This window comes from Mesocricetus auratus, unplaced genomic scaffold, assembly GCF_017639785.1.
Source record: "Mesocricetus auratus isolate SY011 unplaced genomic scaffold, BCM_Maur_2.0 Super-Scaffold_100003, whole genome shotgun sequence".
In the NCBI taxonomy this organism is placed as follows: domain Eukaryota; kingdom Metazoa; phylum Chordata; class Mammalia; order Rodentia; family Cricetidae; genus Mesocricetus; species Mesocricetus auratus.
In genome coordinates this window covers 15,918,114-15,937,140 of record NW_024429188.1, presented here as the reverse complement: position 1 = coordinate 15,937,140, position 19,027 = coordinate 15,918,114, and the positions used below count along the sequence as shown (strand labels likewise).

The 19,027-nt window shown below is 36.0% G+C and overlaps 1 protein-coding gene across 4 annotated transcripts; it reads left to right on the top strand.

The window, feature by feature from the left end:
* Nucleotides 1-124: 124 nt before the first annotated feature.
* Fancb (FA complementation group B) lies at nt 125-18,896 on the top strand. 4 transcript variants are annotated; one of them, XM_013116392.3, is made up of 10 exons: nt 288-406; nt 1,963-2,132; nt 3,435-4,442; nt 7,382-7,534; nt 8,417-8,509; nt 11,657-11,785; nt 12,718-12,881; nt 16,894-17,321; nt 17,434-17,668; nt 18,142-18,896. In XM_013116392.3, the coding sequence occupies exons 3-10, from the start codon at nt 3,504-3,506 to the stop codon at nt 18,548-18,550; spliced, it is 2,550 nt and encodes an 849-aa protein (XP_012971846.1). In that variant the 5' UTR covers nt 288-406; nt 1,963-2,132; nt 3,435-3,503; the 3' UTR covers nt 18,551-18,896. The 4 variants fall into 4 exon arrangements, with proteins under 4 accessions (XP_021085226.1, XP_012971846.1, XP_021085225.1 ...); XM_021229566.2 differs by lacking the exon at nt 11,657-11,785; XM_021229565.2 differs by lacking the exon at nt 1,963-2,132 and having other exon boundaries at nt 299-406.
* The last annotated feature ends 131 nt before the right edge of the window (nt 18,897-19,027 follow it).

The window sequence follows — 19,027 nt, the reverse complement described above, 5'->3', positions numbered from 1 at the left end:
TGCCTCCATACTGTCCAATCCCATACTGTCGTCCGGGGTAGAGGCGGGAATAAGTGCTCTCCCTGGCTCCCACTTGCTTCTCTAAGGAGAAACCCCGCCCTCCGACGTCGTCCCTGGTACTGCTGCCCTGCCCTCAGCCATCTGGAGCATTCCCCTGCAGCACAGCCCCTGACAGCTCCGCAGGTCATTCGCTTCCAGCACTCGGAGGCTCCGCCCTCTCAGGTCTCCCCTGGCAACCGCTAGGATCAGGCTTCGCCTCCTTTTCACTCAACTATTAGGCTGGGTGTCCCAGCGTGCAATGCGCGGGCGGGAGGTTTGGAGTCATTTGGCGCTTCTGGAACATGGCGATTTGGCTGCCTTGGAGAACTGTTTGTATTCTTCTGACCCGTCGCGGATAGTGTGGATTGTGAGTGCTCCCTATATCCAGCGATTATTTCTGTTAGGACTTTTTGTTGTAGTGTCTCTCATTATAGTGCTGACGGGCCTGAAACTTGGTCTGTAGACCAGGTTGGCCTCAACTAGCAGACATGCTCCCATTGCTGTCTCTCTGATGGAGATTACAGGTATAGCCACCACTCTCGGTTGAGCAGTGTGAGCCGCATACAAGGCAAATGTCTTTGAATTGGAAGTTCAAGTGGGTATAGTAAGTTAAAAGGAGAACGGGCGGTGGTGGCGCACGCCTTTAATCCCAGCACTCGGGAGGCAGAGGCAGGCGGATCTCTGTGAGTTCAAGGCCAGCCTGGTCTACTGAGTGAGTTCCAGGACAGCCAGAGCTACACACAGAGAAACACTCTCTCCAAAAACAACTACAGCAAAAGAAAGTTAAAAGGAAAGGCGTTATATTGAGGTATTTGTTCTTAATGAGGTGGGGGTAGGGCTTTTGTTTCTGCCACGTAAGTAACATTTATGATTGTCACAGCTTGGGTGCATCTGATTTCTAATGGTTAAAAGCCAGGGATGCTGCCAAACTTGGCAAGACAACTCACAGTGCTTATCCAGGGCAAAATGCAAGTATTGCCAAGGTTGCTAAAAGTTTAGATTTATAAAGCACTGGCACAAACTTTAGCTTTGGTGGTTTAGTTGAACATAGCAATGCTGCCTTTCTTAAAAATAACAGATACTGAAGACTACTTGTAAAAATTGTTTAAAAATGTTACCCTAGGTATTGGGACTAAGATTCAGTGGCATGGTGCGTGTTGGAGGCCTGATGTTCAATCCCCAGCAGCCCTTCCCCTCCACCAAAGAGGAAACCCAACTCTCCCCTCATAAATCCCTCATCTGTAGCTGGTTCACCATAATAAGGCTCTTAGCATCTTTCCCCACATCGTGTCCTATATTTACACTTTTATGAGAAAAATTGAACACATTGTTTAAAACTTGTTTGGAAAATATTCATACAAATATTTGAATAGCTAAAAGCTCCCCTAGAGTCCACTCCCCTACTTTGGTACCCATTTTCCGTATTAAAAATTAGCCATGATGACATGCAATGCATTCCTTTTAACTGCAGTGTGATATTCCATCTGTTTATTTTCCTACTGCTAATCGTTCAAATTTGTAATTTTTATATTGCAAATAATAGTGCAGTATATATTTTAGAGTATCTTTCCATATGTGGCTCTGTTTCTCTGGGGTCAAGTCAGAAATGCAATTGCCAAAGATACACATTTCAATTTATTGCCAGATTAAATTCTACAGTCACCTCTCTCTTTCATAAATTATTAATTATCCCCTAGTCATGAACTTTGTTCCTCATTCACATATTTCAATACTGTCACTCAGGTGCAGAGGTACCATTCTGGGATTTCTGTATTTTTGAGTCATTCCATGTATTGTAGTCACTTAAAAGAGTGACTCTGTATGGATAGCCGCTGAAAAAAGAGAGAACATTTTTGTGCCTATTGAATTTAGCAGATGTTCCTTTGATTGCACCGACTTTACTCATTCTCTCACACTTAATAGGGAAATTCGTGCCATGGCAATATGATTCACAGGGTTGGCTCAAGAGGCAAAGTGACTCTAGTCTAAATCTGGCATCAATGCTGATTACTATTATAAGCTTGGATTAATGCTGAAACCTTGGGACAGTTTACCTTCATTAAAGAAGGGATCTGGATTTACACAAAGCAATGGTAAGATTGTTTATTTTGAGAGAAATGATACAGTGCATGGATTGTAATGGACAGAGATACTAAGCACAAGTGATTGATTGCAATTACTTAATTCTTCTGTACATTATAGTTAGTTGTATTCACCCTTAATCCCCCTATTTTGAATAGTAATAGTTTTCCTCAGATCATAAAAATATATTGTAAAATAAGTATTTCTGTTTTTTTCTAGAGATTTGTAAGCTTTATTTAAGAGTTTTCTTTAATTATGCATCGTGTATGAACTTTGTCTTTAGCAAGGAGGGGCCCAAGTGCCTTAGCTGTGGGAAACAATCAACATATTTAGGGAAGTCTGAGTTTCAAGACAAGTAAACCATTGATTAACTGAATGTCATTCTAAACATGCTAATATAAACCCAGATGAGATTAGTTAGATGGTCAGAAAATGATAGATGTAGAACTCATAAAAAATTTCCTGAGCCAGAAAAATATCTGAAGTCATGTTTTTAGTGCTCTCAGGGTCTCTCCAGCCCAGGCTGGCCTAGAGCTCACCATCTTCCTAGAATGCTGGCATTATAGGTACAGTCTACTACATCTAGCCTCCAGGTACTTTTAATTTAAATATGGTGTATGGTTGTGTGTGTGCGTGTGTGTGTGTGCGTGTGCGTGTGTGAGTGTGTGTGTGTATGTGCCTATGGTGTACATATGAATGTCAGAGGACAGTTTTCTGGTGTTGCTTCTTACTTTCTACGCTGCTTAGACAGAGTCTGGTTGCTGCTGCTGCTTTGCACATTCCAGGCTTAGATGGCTTGTGGACTTTCAGGAGGTTCTGCTATCTCTGCTTCCCATCTCACCAAAGGAATGCTGGGATTACAGGGCATACTACTATATCAAGCTGCTTTTTACTTCCTGAAGTCTGGTCCTCCAGTTTGTGCAGCCTTGTACAGCTAGCACCTTTACTCTCCTGATGGATGGTACTTTCAGTAGAACATCTAAATAAAGCTTGCCATGCTGATAGCACACGCAGGTGTCTTTTCTGACTTAGTTATTCACAGTTTTAGAATTGTTTAAGTAACTATGGCATTGTCACCAGGTACATGACACATTCCTATAATCCCAGAACTTCAGAGACAGAGGCAGAGGGATTATTAGGACGGCAAAGGTCTATTATATAGCAAGGCCTTCTCCATGAAATGTTGTCACAGTTGTATAAAATTTTTTAATATGTTTACTTAAAATGAAATGTGTGTGATCATTTTCTAACAAAATAGGTTTTCTGCTCTGCCTGTTCCATTTAGTCTTTCTTTCTTCCTTTTTCCCCCTTAGGATTAAAGACCTCAACTGTAATCCATTTGCATTTGGAACTGGATCAACTCAGAGACCTGATATATTAGTATGGCTGGCAACCAAGCAATACCATTTAATGAGCAAGCAAAATGCTTATGTTATAATGGGGAAATCCTTGTTTTTCATTTGTCCAAAGGAGATTTTGAAATGTGTACAGATACCTCTGTATTGTATGTCAAAAGGATGGTATTTGACAGAGAAACAGGAACATTTGTTTTGCTATCCAAGGGATTTTTAAACATTAAGGAGAAAGCTTCTCATTTAAAAATTTTGTGCTGTAAATGTGTGTCAGATTTCAGAACTAGAATTAACCTCCCTTGCATTTTGATACAAAATACAAAATATAATAATAAAGCTTTCAATTACTATATACTGTTTCTTCACAATCCGAACAAGTTTGAAAAGTATTTGAGTTTTAAACTCAACTATGAATTGGATGAGAGCTTAAAGATCTTTGATGGCCCTATGGTTTTTTGGCAACATCTCAACAAATTCTTCTATATCTCTTCCCAATTTGGGAAAGTTACTAATATATCAGTTAATCTTTCCTCCATTGAGTGGGTAGGTGAGGTAGAAAATTTTGGTTTAGTATTTTTGGGGTTACCAGAACCCCCTGAGGCTAAATGTACTCATAAGCTTTCAGAATCAGATTATGAATTTTCCAATTCCAACCTTTGTGTATATGCTCTTACAACTCAAGAAATATTAAGCAATAATTATCTTATTCCTCTTGCTTACAGTAGTGTAGTAACTCATGTGCATGTCTATGCAGCTGAGATGGTTGACAACAAGTTAAGAATGTCTCTGATTGTCCTTACACGAAAGAATCAGCTCGTCTTGTTCCAAGATGGCATTCCTGTAAGGGTATGCCAGCTTCCATTTCTAGATCCATGTTCAGTTCAGATTCTAGATTCAGGTAAAAGAAACCGATATTTCATCGTGTCATTCAACTCCAAGGCTTGTGCTGTTTCAGAAAAGACATTTAAGGTACCACGCTTCATCTCATTCTCATAGTAATTCAGTTGCTGCTCTTGGGCTTTTCTTTTTCTGTGTTTTGCTTTGTTTTGGTTTTTGAAACAAGGCTGGATCTTTATATGTAGTTCAGATGGCTTTAAATTTTCCAACCTTCTGTCCTGTGTCCTATGATTATAGCCTTGTGCTAGCATCGTGTCCAGCTATTTTTAGACTTTCTAAGCATTCCTATTTTATCAGTCAGGTTTTAGCATTAATGTTTTAGATGTTTCATTGTATGTTTGTTTTTTTGTTTTTATTTTGGTTTTTCTTTCTTGAAGGTATCTGAATTCTACCTGATAATGGTTTGGAGCCTTGGTGTTTGAAGTCATAAAACTTTTGAGTTTGTATTAATGCAATCATATTGGAGTACCTAACTTACAAGAAGTACAGTGATTATATTTGAACAAGTATACTTAGCAGTTAAGACAAACCAGTAAACATAGTAGGAATTAAAATGGAATGAAACATTTTCTAATATTGAATACTATTGATGAACTTCAGTGAGAAGTTTTAGATAATAGAATGAATATTTATTAAATAAAATAATATTTTAATGTCAATTTGGTCCCCATATAGAAAGTAACAATCTTTTTCTGTGGAAGCTATGAATCTGTTCATTCTCATTCATTCCAAGAAGGAATTGAGGTAGCTTACAAAAATCCAAGCAAGCGTAAATTCAAGTAAATAATGGAAATCTAAGTCATCATGCTCCCAGACCAGCCCTTCATAAAAGCCCCAGAGATATTTGATTCAGTGATAGGGCTATATTCTCTTTTAGGCTTTCTGTCAAGGAGAAACTGTCTCTGCAAGTTTTGACAAGAATCTGTTTAGTGACCATTTCAAATTTGAGGTCGTTGTCAGGCATGCACAGATACTTGTGTTTTCAATACAAGAGATTCATATGTTCTGTGGTTGTACTGGTTAATATAGCTACTAGACTTAGGGAGTTATGGAGTATCTGAAATATGAGTTGTCTGAATTAAAATATATTAAAAATCCCAAGTCGACCTGAGATTTCAGACTTAGTAAAGTATGGTGCCGCATTGTAATGCCAACACTGGGAAAACTAAAGCAGAGCTAGTGAGACCCTGTCTTTGAAAAAAAGATTTCGTAAAAATGCAGTAAAATATTTTGATTCATTTGATTCTATTGAATTGAAATGGCAATGTTCTGGACATACTGAGTTAAATAGTCAGCCCTTCATATTTAAGTGTTCTGAAAACAATGATTCTGCCAACGGCAGATTTAAAATATTTGACAAAGCCTGGGGTTTGTATTGAGTATGCACAACCTTTTTCCTTACCTTTATGCCCTAACAAGTACAGTATAACTACTGTAATATTGTACTTCCATTGTATTTGATACTATGAATAATCTAGAGATTGTTTTAAAGTATATGGCAAAATAAGGGTAAATCATTTTTATTACTGTTATTATTATTATTATTGGTTTTCCTGAGATGGATTTTCTCTGTGTAATAGTCCTAAATGTCCTGGAACTCACTACGTAGACCAGGCTGGCCTTGAACTCAGAGATCTACCTGCCTCTGCCTTCCAGGTGCTGGATTAATGGCATGCACCACCGTGCTTGGCTGTATATTATATATAAATGATAAACATCCACAGAGTCTTGAATCTACAGAGGGTCTATGAGCTAATCTTCCACTTACATTGAGAGATAACTATATTACTTTTACATTTTTACTGAAAGTTTAAAGTTGAATGTGTGTTTCCCATTTTTTTGGTTCACTTGTATTTGCATTAAATAGCACTGTTGGAAAGATATTAATTACAAATATGCATGTAGATACATGCGTAGTTCTTTGATTTTTACATGTTCTAGTAATGTGAGAAGCTACACCAACTTGACTCCTTAAACATGAGTTGATCATGTTAAGCACATTTTGATGACCAGTGTCTCCTCTCTTGTAGTTCATTATGCCCCACAATTGTCGGGAGACATATGGGTTTTCAGATATCCTCCCTCCCTGTAAAAGTAAAGAATCACAACTCTAGGAATTAATTTTGTAGGGCCAGGACTGATATTTTATTATGTAGATTGAAATAAGTGCCTTACTTACAGTCTTTCCAAAGTATAAGCAACCTTCCTGTGTAATCTCTATAAGGAGTCTGATCCTTGTATTCTGAGTGGGAATGTAGCTCTTCTGCCTTAAGGTGGTGATCTGATACTTGTGTTAAAAGCCTTTAGCTCTATGAATCTTTAAGGAATCTATTTTAAACTCTGTGTCTCCTATTCTATTATAAACTTAACAAATCCTTCTATTTAAGTAGAATGTTTCTAGGAGTTCTGCTTTTAAAGATCCATTCATTTCCCTTTGTGTCCCTGATAACAATGCCTGTACCACCATCACCGGAGTTAAGCTATTAAATTCATCTTGAGCTTATTCTACTTGGAGAAGACTTGAAACATGTACTGGTACCTTTTGGTTATCCAGTGCCACTGAATTCCCTGGGTAGTTGGTCTAATTGTAAACAGCATGTCCACTGAGGCTTATGAGGAATAGGGTCATCCTTAAATTATCCATGCTAGACAAAAAATCTTCACTAGAGTTTTACTTATGCTAAATGTTAGGCTTGCCAAAGTTTTAGATGAGAAGTGTGTGAATTTGTACATAGATCATAAGATTTGAATACAGAGATAAGGACTGTGATAGTCTCTAGATAAGCATTAATAAAATATGACATAAATATCTTGCTGTTTACAAAATTGTCATAGTTCCTTATGGTTTTAGATTGCATAGTAGCTCTATCTTTAGCTTTTGTATTATGACATTCATCAGTCATTTGTAAGGATGAAGTTAACAGATTATATGTGCTTGAAACAAAAAGACTTACTACTTGGTTCACATTTTTCCTTTCTGTATTCCTCCTGTAATATCCCCATTCTTTCAGGTTGTTGCTAAGTGGGAAAAACTTAGCTTAGTCCTGGTAAATGACTTTGTTGGAGTTGGAACTGAACAAGTACTGGTCATTTTTGAGGACGTTCTGAACACAGATCAGCTGACTTCATTTGCAATAACAGATTTTGTTAGAATAAGCTATTCAGTAAGTTCTGTTTAAGAGCCATTTTAGTACTTAAAAAGCTTGACCCCCAATCTAAACAGTTTCTTTCTCTATCCAAATCCTCTATCTAAGTGACTTCATACTTTAACTTTAAAGTTTATAGATTGAATCCTTTAAATGTATACATTGTCCTTTTCAATAAATATTATAGAAATTGACCATACTTTTCATAGAAACTTGTATTGTGGTGTATCTAAGGGTCACTCCAATGATGGTAATGCTGTAAGCGAACTTTCTTGTTGCTTCTGAAATATCATTTTATGTCCGTAAATATTGCATTAATTAAGGAATAAAAGGAGGTGAAACTTCTTCTTGAAAGAGGAAATACGTGAGCATGAAATGGCTCAGTGGCACCAGTACTTTGTTGCCAAGCCTGGTGACCTGAGTTGTATGGCTAGAACCACACGGTGGAAGGAGAAAGCTGATTTCCCCAGGTTGTCCTCTGACCTCCACACACATGCGCGGACACACGCTTCCGAACACTCCCGATCCAAGAAGAAAGGAAATGTAATGCATGTTTGAAAGTCTAAGAAAGACTTGAAGTGTTCTTGAAGTCTTTATCATACGAGAAATGATTTTCCCCAAAATTTCAGATCTAAGTAGAATCAGAATCTCTCCATTTTTTTCTTTTGTAAAATGAAGATGATTTCTCTTTGCTCTAGTGTTTTATAGAAAATAATGGTACAGTACACAAATTTTAGGTGGTAACATAGTGATACTTGCCGAATTCCCAGATGTTGATAATACATAATTTGTTTTTTTTTTTACAAAGAACTGCCCTTTGCACAAATAGTGATTGTATTTTTTTGATCCTCTGAATTTCCAGGTTATTTCAAAATTTGTCTTGATTTTTTCTGTTATTAGACCGAACCACTGGATTACAGTGAGGAACCTTTTGCTGAAGAAGAGCACGAAAATTACTATTTGGTGCTTCCAGCACTAGAAGCTCAATTAGAAGTTAGTGTCTCTGTCTGCTGTTTCCTTCTGCTTTTTGATTAACAAGTTCTGACTGAGTAAAATAACATTGAAAAGGGATGTTTACAGTATTCAGCAACTCAGTGTGTAGGAAAAAGGGGGTGTTTCAGAGAGCTCTCTGTTTTTTGCACTGCAGTGAAAAACTATTAATATTATGAAGGTGAATGTGTTGTTGCAGGGCCTCTGATTTTAGCACTTGAGAGGTTGAGGCAGGCCAGTTGTTAGAGTCCAATTTTGGCTATACACAGTTCCAGGACAGGACAGGCAACACAGCAAGACCTGTCTCAAAAATAATAACCCAAACTATTGTGATGTGACATGTAACTATATTGTTTTGAAATGAAAACTTTTTGTAGTAGAATTTAGTGGGCTTAACAAGCTATATGAATGAAAACAACAGAAACCCAGTTTTAAAAGGATACTGACCTATAGAATCAATATGTCACATCATCTCTCTTAAAATGGCAGTGGATATAATAGGGTATAGCACATTAAGAGACATGTAACAATCTATTCTCAATTTTTCCCTAATAAACTTCTCTACAAAAACCAGGCATGGTGGCACATGCCTATAACCATAGCATTGGCGGGGAACAAGAGTTTAAAGTTAATACATACCAAGTTCCAAGCCGCATAGATGAGACTTTCTCAGAAAGATCATGAAAATTTCCGTAAAAGATTTATTGGTTTTGGCTAAATATACCAACTGTATTGTACTGTATTAATTTTCATTACTGACAAATTTCCTAACATAATATCTAAGACAGCATTTCTCAACCTGTGGGATGTGACCCCTTTGGGAAGTAAAACGACTCTTTCACAGGGGTTACATATCAGATATCCTACATATCAAATATTTACACTATGATTCAGAACAGTAGTAAAATTAAAGCTATGAAGTGGCAACGAAATAATGTTATGGTTGGGGGTCATCACAACATGAAAAACTGTATTAAAGGGTCACAGTATTAGGAAGATTGAGAACCACTGATCTAAGGGAAGGATTTCTTTTGAATCACAGTTTCAGACATTTCAGTTCTTGGCTGGCCAGCCACAGTTGATTAGCACTTGAGGTGAGGCAGAATATCGTGACAGCAGGAGTGTGGTGGAGCACAGGTGTGCATGTCATGGTGGCCATGAGTTATCTCAGGGTATAAAGCAGAGAGAGTCTGCTTGTGTTAATGTGAGTCTTTCTGCCCCTTTTAATTTCCATACTCCTAGTCTATGGGGTGATGAATGCTGCCTCACATCCAGAATGGGGCTTGTCCCTTTAGTGTACTATTTTTGTAAATACCCTCACAGATACTGTACTTTTTAGTTTTTTGTCAACTTAACAAAAGCCAGGAAGGTCTTTTAGAGATTAACTATTCCTCCCCCACACCTCATTTTGCACATTATGAAATATGCAGACCCAAAAAGAGTAAGTGCCTTGGAGTTCATTGCATCAACATAGTTAGTAGGGAATAAAATGGAAGACCCACACCTTGAAGAAACTTGTGAGCATGTAGCAAGATGTTGATGATAATCATTGTAATGCCCCACAACTAGATGTAACACAAATGCTCATCAACAGAAGTGAATTGTGCTCATGGGATGGGGTGCTGTAGAACACTGAAAAGAAAAGATATACAGCTGTTAGGGACAACATGGCTAACTTCAAAATCTGATGTACACAGAGTGATTCAATTTAGGAAGTGTTCAGAAAACACACAAAACTAAAAACACCCTTTAGGAAAATGTAGAAAAAAATGGTAAACTCAGAAGACAACCAAGGAAGTTAAGAGTCCAGGTAGAGTTGCCTTCCGGCTAGAAAAAGACATTTGTGATTATTTAGGCCTACCAGGCAGCTCCTAGAGTGCTTCCGTTTACTTGGATATAGTTTTTGTGGGTGCTGAAATCATTTTTAGTCTTCAAACTTTTCCAGATTATAGAATTTGGGGCATTTATAGTAGCACTCACAATAAGGAATACTAAAGCAAGGTTCAGTGTTGAGCAGGGCAGTTTGTCCCTATATTGGGTTTTTGTTAAGTTTTCTGGTTTTAAGGAGATGAATGAAAATAGTTCTTAATATACATGGGAAAGTCTGGAAAGGCAAACCATCTGTTGGTTACCGGACTATGTATATAAGAAAAGGATGGGAATACTTTATTGACTAGATTCCTCACAGTGAGCTTGCTTTAAGTTTATGATTTAATAACCTAACTTCACAATATTTTAAACTAGAGATTTGCTATTTTGTCCTGGAGCACAGGGGACATGATAAGAGAAAGCACTGCCAGAGGCCATTTTCAGTCCGTCCACCCTGAGTGGACACATCTACTCCCACCCAAATCACAAGCAAACATGTACTTGAGCAATGGAATGAGCACAATGAAGCCAGTAGATTGAGGCCGACATGAGATGTTTCAAAATAGTAGCAACACTTTACACGTTGTTGGAAATGATGTAAGAGAAATAATTCTCTTTTCCTCCTCCAACTTATTGTTTAAAAAAAGTTTATTTCCAAAGAAAGGAACCCAAAAGGTGTTTAAATATGGAAAGACATTTTATTAGAAGCTGGATGAATATTTAAACAGCCTCACATGTCTATCTAAATGAAACAATTTCTGTCAATTCAATAAGACTATTTATACTTTTAGTAGCAAAATATATCCAATGATTTTTTTTTCATCCTTACAACTGAAATCTAATTGTCTTGTACAGTGACAGAAATGTATTGCTCTATTCCCTGTTCTGAGCCAAAGTTAGTTCCTTCAATAGTTTTCAGTAGATTTTTTTTTTGCCAATAGAGTTTAGTAGGAAAAAAATCCCTAAAATAGATTGTGGCCAATGTTCTGGGGGAAGGCCTCAGTTTTATTCATAGTGATACATGTTATCTAACTCAGCATTGGAATGGATACTAATGTATCCGTATGCTCAGTTTGGTGGATAAACCCCTTAGCAGTTACTTCCTTATCTTCCTGTGAGTCCAAGGCACTTTTTGTGAGAGAAACAGAATCTATAAACAAAAAAGCTTTTCTCTGAAAGTGATCTCTGCAGAGCCTATCTGCAGAAAGTACTTCCTGAATTAATGATATGTCCAATTTCATTTGAAAGTGTCTCTGGTAACTTTTTCTTCCTATTTTACAGGCTTCAATTGTGTTTCTTAACAAATTACAGAAGCATATCTCACTTAAGGATACAATTATTGCAAACTCTTGGAAGGCTTTTTTAAACTCAATTTATGGGAAATTTGATAGTACGTCAAGTAATGGGGAGGTAAAGTTAATCATGTGACTATTTTATCATTTAAGCAATTGACAGTGTGCAATCTGCTGAAGTTATTTGAATTAGAATTAAGTAGAAAATATTGCTTACAGGATTAAAAATGATAGACTTTTGTAATATTGAAAAACATTTGATTAAGGAGTCAGTACCAGCTCTGCCACTTTGTAGCTGTGTGACTTCAGACGAGTTACTTAACCTCTCTGTAGCTCATTTTTCTTATCTGTAAAATGTAGAGAAGAATACAACCAACAAAGAATGCTGTGGTTATTGTGTGGGTTCAGTGGATTGGTGTACAAATGGTATTTAGACATAACAGGAAAGATTCAATAAGCAATAGAGTTATTTCCCCTAATTCCGTGCCTTCTATTGTTGCTATAATCCCGTGTTTATTGTAATGACATGAGAATGGCCTGGACAGTAACAATAACATTTCAGCAAAATTATAATTTAATCAATTTTATTAATGCAGAAGTTTAGATTTGAGCTCAGTGCAAGTTCCAGACTGGATTGTTTTTATTATACTTGCGGTATATATTATCAGTCTTTATTAAAATCCAATTTTTGTTCCCACTGGTTCTATATCAGATAACTAATCTTCCAGTCATGATTCTTGACCTGAATATATGTTTCATGAATGTAATTTAGTAAGTTATGTGTAACCTATAACTTTTTATTGTATTCTTTTATCATTATTATACCATATTATAATGTTTAAATGCTTCTGTAGTGTCGAGCCTTTTGACATCAGCATTATATAATCATCTACAAATGCATTCATAGCTACCTTGGGAAGTGTGTGGTCTATGGGTCTCAGGTTGAGCATACTTCTTTACACTATAAAGCCACAGAGCTAATTTCCCTATATGCTTTTAGTTGTTTCAGTGCATTTTTTAGTCACCTATTTTAACATATTTGTTGTTAAGGACTGTCTTGTTCCATTCTGTGATGAAGATGAAAACAGTATCCATACCCCTGAGGCAAAGCTTTCAGAGAATTTTCAAGAGCCAGAACATACTGTAGAGCAGACATGGTGTCATGTGCTAGATGATGACTTAGTTGTTGGAATGAAAGTCACATCTTTGAAACCGTGAGTAAACTTTAATATAATAATGCTATGTTAATGCTGCACACCAGTACTGTCTAATAGAAATTAATGAAAGGCATGGGTAATTTTGATTATTCTAGTAGCCATATTACAAACTGAAATAAAAGCAAGTGCATTTAATTTCAATATTTTATTGGGTACCCTCCATCCAAAGTTTGATTTCCACACATAATCAGTATCAACAGTATTAATGAGATATTTGTTTTCATATTGAGTTTTTGAAACTTCGATTGTCTAACACATTTTAATTACCACTTGCCACGTTTCTACTGTTTAGTAGCTATATGTGACTAGCTAGCAATGCTCTATAAGTATCCATTTTATACAAATGCACTGAGTTTATTTGAGGAGTATGAAACTTACAAAGTTAAGGTGGTGTTCTTAGGATGGAGATAATTAAAGGGCACATGCAACTTTTTTATCAAAGCATTGAGAAGAATTGGAAGCATGGAGAAACTTTAAATAGCACGGACTGGAGAAAGTTTAGTTAAGTAACTAAGTCTCTGATAGGAGATTTTTCTCCTTGCACTGTTGAAATCATGGAGAGGAAAATAACATCTCTATTGTCTGAATCCTAGCAAAGAGATTTCCCACCAAAACAGTGAACCAAAAATGTGCATGCAGTCAAATTAGAGAGACTCCACTAGTTTATTTGACTATAACACTATGGAGTTCAAACAACTTACCTAGTGATTTGAACTTTCTACTTGATCTTGTTTCAGTGAGTTTCTTTTTATTTCATGATGAAATATCTCACTGTAGCCTAAGTTAATCTAGAACTGTTTTGCCCAGCCTAGCCTTAAACTCTTGATCCTTGTGTCCCAGCCATCCCAGCACCAGGGTACCAAGTGTATTACCATGCCTGCCTGTTCACCGACTTCCTAAGGTGTTTTAGGTGATGTATCTTAAAGGTTTTGGGCTTGTTTGTTTCATGTGGTGAGTTAGGTGAATGCTTTTTTTAATATAAAACTAATTTTGCAATCCTGAGTTTTTTAATCCAAATTCATTATATAATTTTGGTGCATTAATGATAGATTTGGTTGTTTCATGTTTGGTCAAGAATATTCACAATTGTGAACATGAGTAAAGTCAGCTTTAAAATTTCCCTCAATAATATTTTCTTGGTTTTAGTACCAAAGCTCATTCATTTATTTGAGTTGAGTCTTGGTTTGCTGCCAAGGCTGGCCCAGAATTCCTGAGCTCAAGTCATCCTGTCAGCTCAACCTCCTTAGGAACTGGGCTGTTTTTGTTTTGTTTTTCCTGTTCTATGGAAGATTGTTTAAAATCCAAACTATTCGGTCATACTCATCTGGAAAGCTGTGGATACCTGGCATTTTCTTATGAGTTGTGGATAATTCAGATTTTATTCTTCAAAATCATTTGCTTATATTTTATAGCAATCTAATGCTGATAGTTATAAATATTTATCAACTGTGTTGTTAGTAGTTTTTCAATCAAAATTGTGCATCTGTTCATTATTAATTTTCCAGAATTTCATTCATTTTATTAGACTTTTCAATCTAATAATTTTGTTTTGATGATTTATGATTTTAAATTTTTTCTAATTTTTTAAAAAAATTCTAGTCCTTCATTTTCTTATACTGTTATTATTTTTCTAACTATTTCATCAAGGTGTGATTGGATGTGGATTTCTTAATATTCTCAATTAGGTTGCTAAACTTGCACACTCTGAGAATTGACTTGTTTTTAAAGCAGTCCAGGAAAGGGGCTAGAAGTGGTGTTATACTTGTTCATTCTACTCTGTTTCATAGCTTACCTCCATGCCTTCTTTTCATCTCGTTGACTCCTAGGTCATGTCTTCTGATCTAGTCTATTCACTCATTTTAGCTCCAGTTTCTTAGTCAACTGCTTATTCCAGTCTCTGTAGTTGTCATTTTTCATTTATATTTGTTCTACTTACCGCTTTCTAGGTCCACCTGGACAATTTTGATTGTCTCATAATTTTCAAACTTTTATTTCCTTAATATGCTGAACATACTTACATTTTAAATGTTTTTATGTATAGAAAATTTCGAACATAACCAGTGTGGTAATCTCATCTTCTTATGACTTAATTCCAATAATCATTAAATCATTGCTAATCTTGTTAAATATGCACTTTTATTCAGAACTCCCCAGATTATTTTGAAGCAAAAGTATGTCATCTGTAAGTATTCCACCACACACTCACACAGTGAGAACATTAAAATTGTGCGTGACTACCCTTCTCAAAGATTAACAGTAATTCTCCTGTACAATGCTCATATTTACCACTTGTCTTGAATTTTAAAAAATTTAAAACATAGACCAAATAATATTTATAAATTGGACTTGACTACATATATATATATATGTATGTATGTATGTATGTATATAAATTTATATACACACACACACACCCTAAACATTTTTTCCTGTAAAGTTCGATGGGATAGACTTTGCTGAAATCATCCCATGATATCTCTTAACATGTTTCCCTGTCACCTTTATGTCTCCTAAGTCAGAAGCTAGATCTCAAGGCTGAGTCATTGAATAAATGTTTGAATTTATGTTAAAAGAATACTTAATAGATATTGACTTCTCCCATAGGAAGCATGTAAAAATGCTTTGGGATTTATCAGCTAGAATAGCATTGTTAAGAGAATTTCTTCAGTAGGTATATACTTATGTCTGTAAATCATGTGATACATGATTAGAAACAAAAGCCTGGTCATAACAAGGTGCTTGTTCGTACCTGGGTGGATTGTGGTTTCTGGGTATTTTTGAAATGCAGAGATAGGAGCTGTCTTTGGCTGGTTGGTTGATTCTAAGTGATAAAACCCAACATAAATCCATGCTGATTCTTTCAATTTGGAGTAAAAACTTTGCAGTCTTATCACTACTTGTGTTATATCTCGGTTTCTTCCCCCTTGCTGCAAATCCCAGTTCTTAGTTACATTAACAATATTTCTCTTTTCTTCATTCTACAATCTGTATATGATAGTCACAGAATCAAAATATCAACAGTATGATTATTACAAGTTGTTTCTTTAAAGTTCTTTTCCTACTTTAAAGTTCTTTGTGTAATCTTTAGTATACCCCAGTAGGTAGTGAAATTCCTCTCTTTGGGATGCATTACCATTACTTGATAATGTTGATAGAGTTGGAATGTGCCTAAATAAATCTGAGTCATATTTGTCAAGTCTGAGGAATATCAATCAGAGAAAAATTTCTAAAAGATAAGAAATAATCTATATTTAAAAGTTAAGCTGGGCGTTGGGGGCTCATGCCTTTATTCCAGCACTTGGGAGGCAGAGGCAGGTGGATCTCTGTGAGTTTGAAGCCAGCCTGGTCTACAGAGCAAGTTTCAGGTCAGTCTCAAAAAAAAAAACAAAAAAAAGTTACATTTTAAGTTACTTAGAGAAGTGTAAGCAGAAGTTTGCTTCAGAGGTTTTTTATTCTAAATTATTTCTTAAATTTTACGTTAATATGTATTTTCATCATATTAACCCTCCTCCAAAATCTACCATCACTTTCCTACCTACCCAAGTTTATGTTATTTCCTTTTATTTTATTTTATTTTTGTTGTTGTTGTTGTTTTTTGAGACAGGGTTTCTCTGTATTGTTTTGGAGGCTGTCCTGGAACTCGCTCTTATAGACCAGGCTGGCCTCGAACTCACAGAGATCCACCTGCCTCCCAAGTGCTGGGATTAAAGGCATGTGCCACCACTGCCCGACTCTTTTTATATTTTAAAACCCTGGAAATCTAGTTTGTGTTGGTCAGCTCGTCTTGTGTGTGTGGACTACCAGGAATGTGGTTGATAAGCCTGACATCACAGACCTTTTCAAGTCTGTGTGGCTTTTACTCCCAACTCTTTACATTTTTTTTACATTGAAATGATTTTTCCTAGGGAAGGAGAGAGTAATGGTTTTCTTGTTTTTGTAAACCTTTAATCATTTATTTGATTCTTTTAAAAGAATGTGCAACATAAACCAAGTTCTTGTTTTTCCATAGATCTCCTACTGGAATGACTTTATCACTGATAATGGATCACGGCAACAGGTCCAGCTTTCACCTTATGAAGTGTCAAAGTCAGGTGACTAGGCTGAGTATGAATTCTTTTCCAGAAACATATTTGATGCCAGTGGAAACAGGACCAGAGATAAAAAGGATCAAGTTGACCTTTAGTAGCAAGGAAGAGGAAAACTCTTTTTGTGAACACTCATCTAAGACAGAATCCACACACATAATTTCTGCTGTCACATCTCTTTCACCACTTTTAGTATTCAACAAATTGTGTTGCACTTTGCTGTTAAACATTAACGACAGAGATAATGATGAAAATACTGTGCATGATTTCATCGTATGTGGCAACCTTGAGTTCAATCTACAAGATCTTTTTAGTATGAACCACCTACTGGAATTCCCGAAGCAATCGATAGGTAATTTCAGGCAGGGGTAATTCTTTATTGTATGCTTAATTGAATCAGAAGATTTGAAAATCGGTTGATAGTAGAATTTAAGGACAGAATTTGTGATGTGTTTTTCTTGTAGAACATATGGAAGATCTTTTATCACTTCTTGCAATATTGCATAAATATTGTTTTCATGTCACATCGCCTACTGGTACCCTGAATTTAATGAAGGTATGGCTCTTGAAACACATGAAATGTGAAATAATCAATGGATTTCAAGAAATATACCTTTATAAAAAGCTACGAAATTGTGGGGCACTCTTCTCTTGGGAGCCAAGAAGAACATTTGAAGGAATTTTAACAGTATATTGCAGGTAATGTACATTCAGTTCAAACCTGTTCAGAGAAGTTTGTGTGTCTGAGTCGTGTAATAACTATCTCTGTGTAGAATTCCATGCTCTGTGCTAGGATATGTTACAGTCATGGCCTGGTATTGCTTGAATGGATAGAAATTTAATGTATTTGCTTTAGTTTTTTGTTTTGTCTTTTTTAGAGCCTTGCAGTTATTTTAGAGTTTGCCCCTTCCCTATAGTGAATTTTCAGTAAATATTATGCTGTTGTTATTACTGAGCAAAAGATACATAATCAGGTCAGTAACCTGACTGCTACTAAGTTAATTAGTACAGGATGTGTGTACTGATATTATCAGAATTTTATTAATAAAGCATGTATTTTACTATTGATCTTCATGATTATGAATGACTATTAACTGCTCTAATATTTTGCATGTGACTATTATGTGCCTTTGCAGTTGTGTAACATTGTTTGTCTTAAATTTTTATTTCAGGAGTCAAGGAGTTTTGTTCCAGTGCCTTGATCACCTGTTCAAAGTTCTCCCGGAAAAGTGTTTCTTCAAATATCTGAAATTAGGAAATGAGGATTTCCTAATTGATCGCTTGTCATCCACGTTGGAGAAGGAACTAGTTACTTTTTGTTCTCTTTCTACTTCTGCCTTTGAATATGTTAGAGATGGATTTATGCATCAGTGTGAGACAAGTGAAACAAATAGTTGTGACGCAACTGCTTCAGAGATAAAGGACAAAATCTGTCTGCACAAGCGAGAAGTACAGAGAGAAAGAATGATAAAGGACTTGAATCTGAAAGTGAATGGTGGCAGTTATGTGGAGATGACTTTGGCATTAGCTGAGACTCAGTTGATATCAGACCTTATTGTAGAGAAACTGGCCAATTTTTAATTGCACTTTCAAAAATCTTGTTTTAAAAGGTTTCAGTGAGACAAAATGAGAATCTGTGTTAGTGACACTTTGGAATGGATGGCTGTTTGTTTGGGGCTTTGTTTTATGTTAGTTGGAGGTTTAGCAGCATCTTTGACCTCATCTACCTACTAGATGATGCCCATAACTTTCCAAACCTGCCTTTGCAGTGTAGTTAAGGCCAGGGTCCTATGAAACCTTCGCTATGCAAGGACGGCCCACATAGCAAAGAACTAAATCCAAAGAACTAAAATGTCAATAACTTAGATTGAGAAATCTTTTCTTAAATTTACCACTTAAATAAAAAATATATTGCTCTATTTTAAAACTTGATTCTTTTTGTTTGTTCTGCTTAGTAAAACATGGTATGTAAAAAAACAACTTCAAATGGATGTAGAAATTGGGTTGTCAACAGTCACTTCTTTATATACCTAGCTCTTTGAGAAAATTAAATGTAGT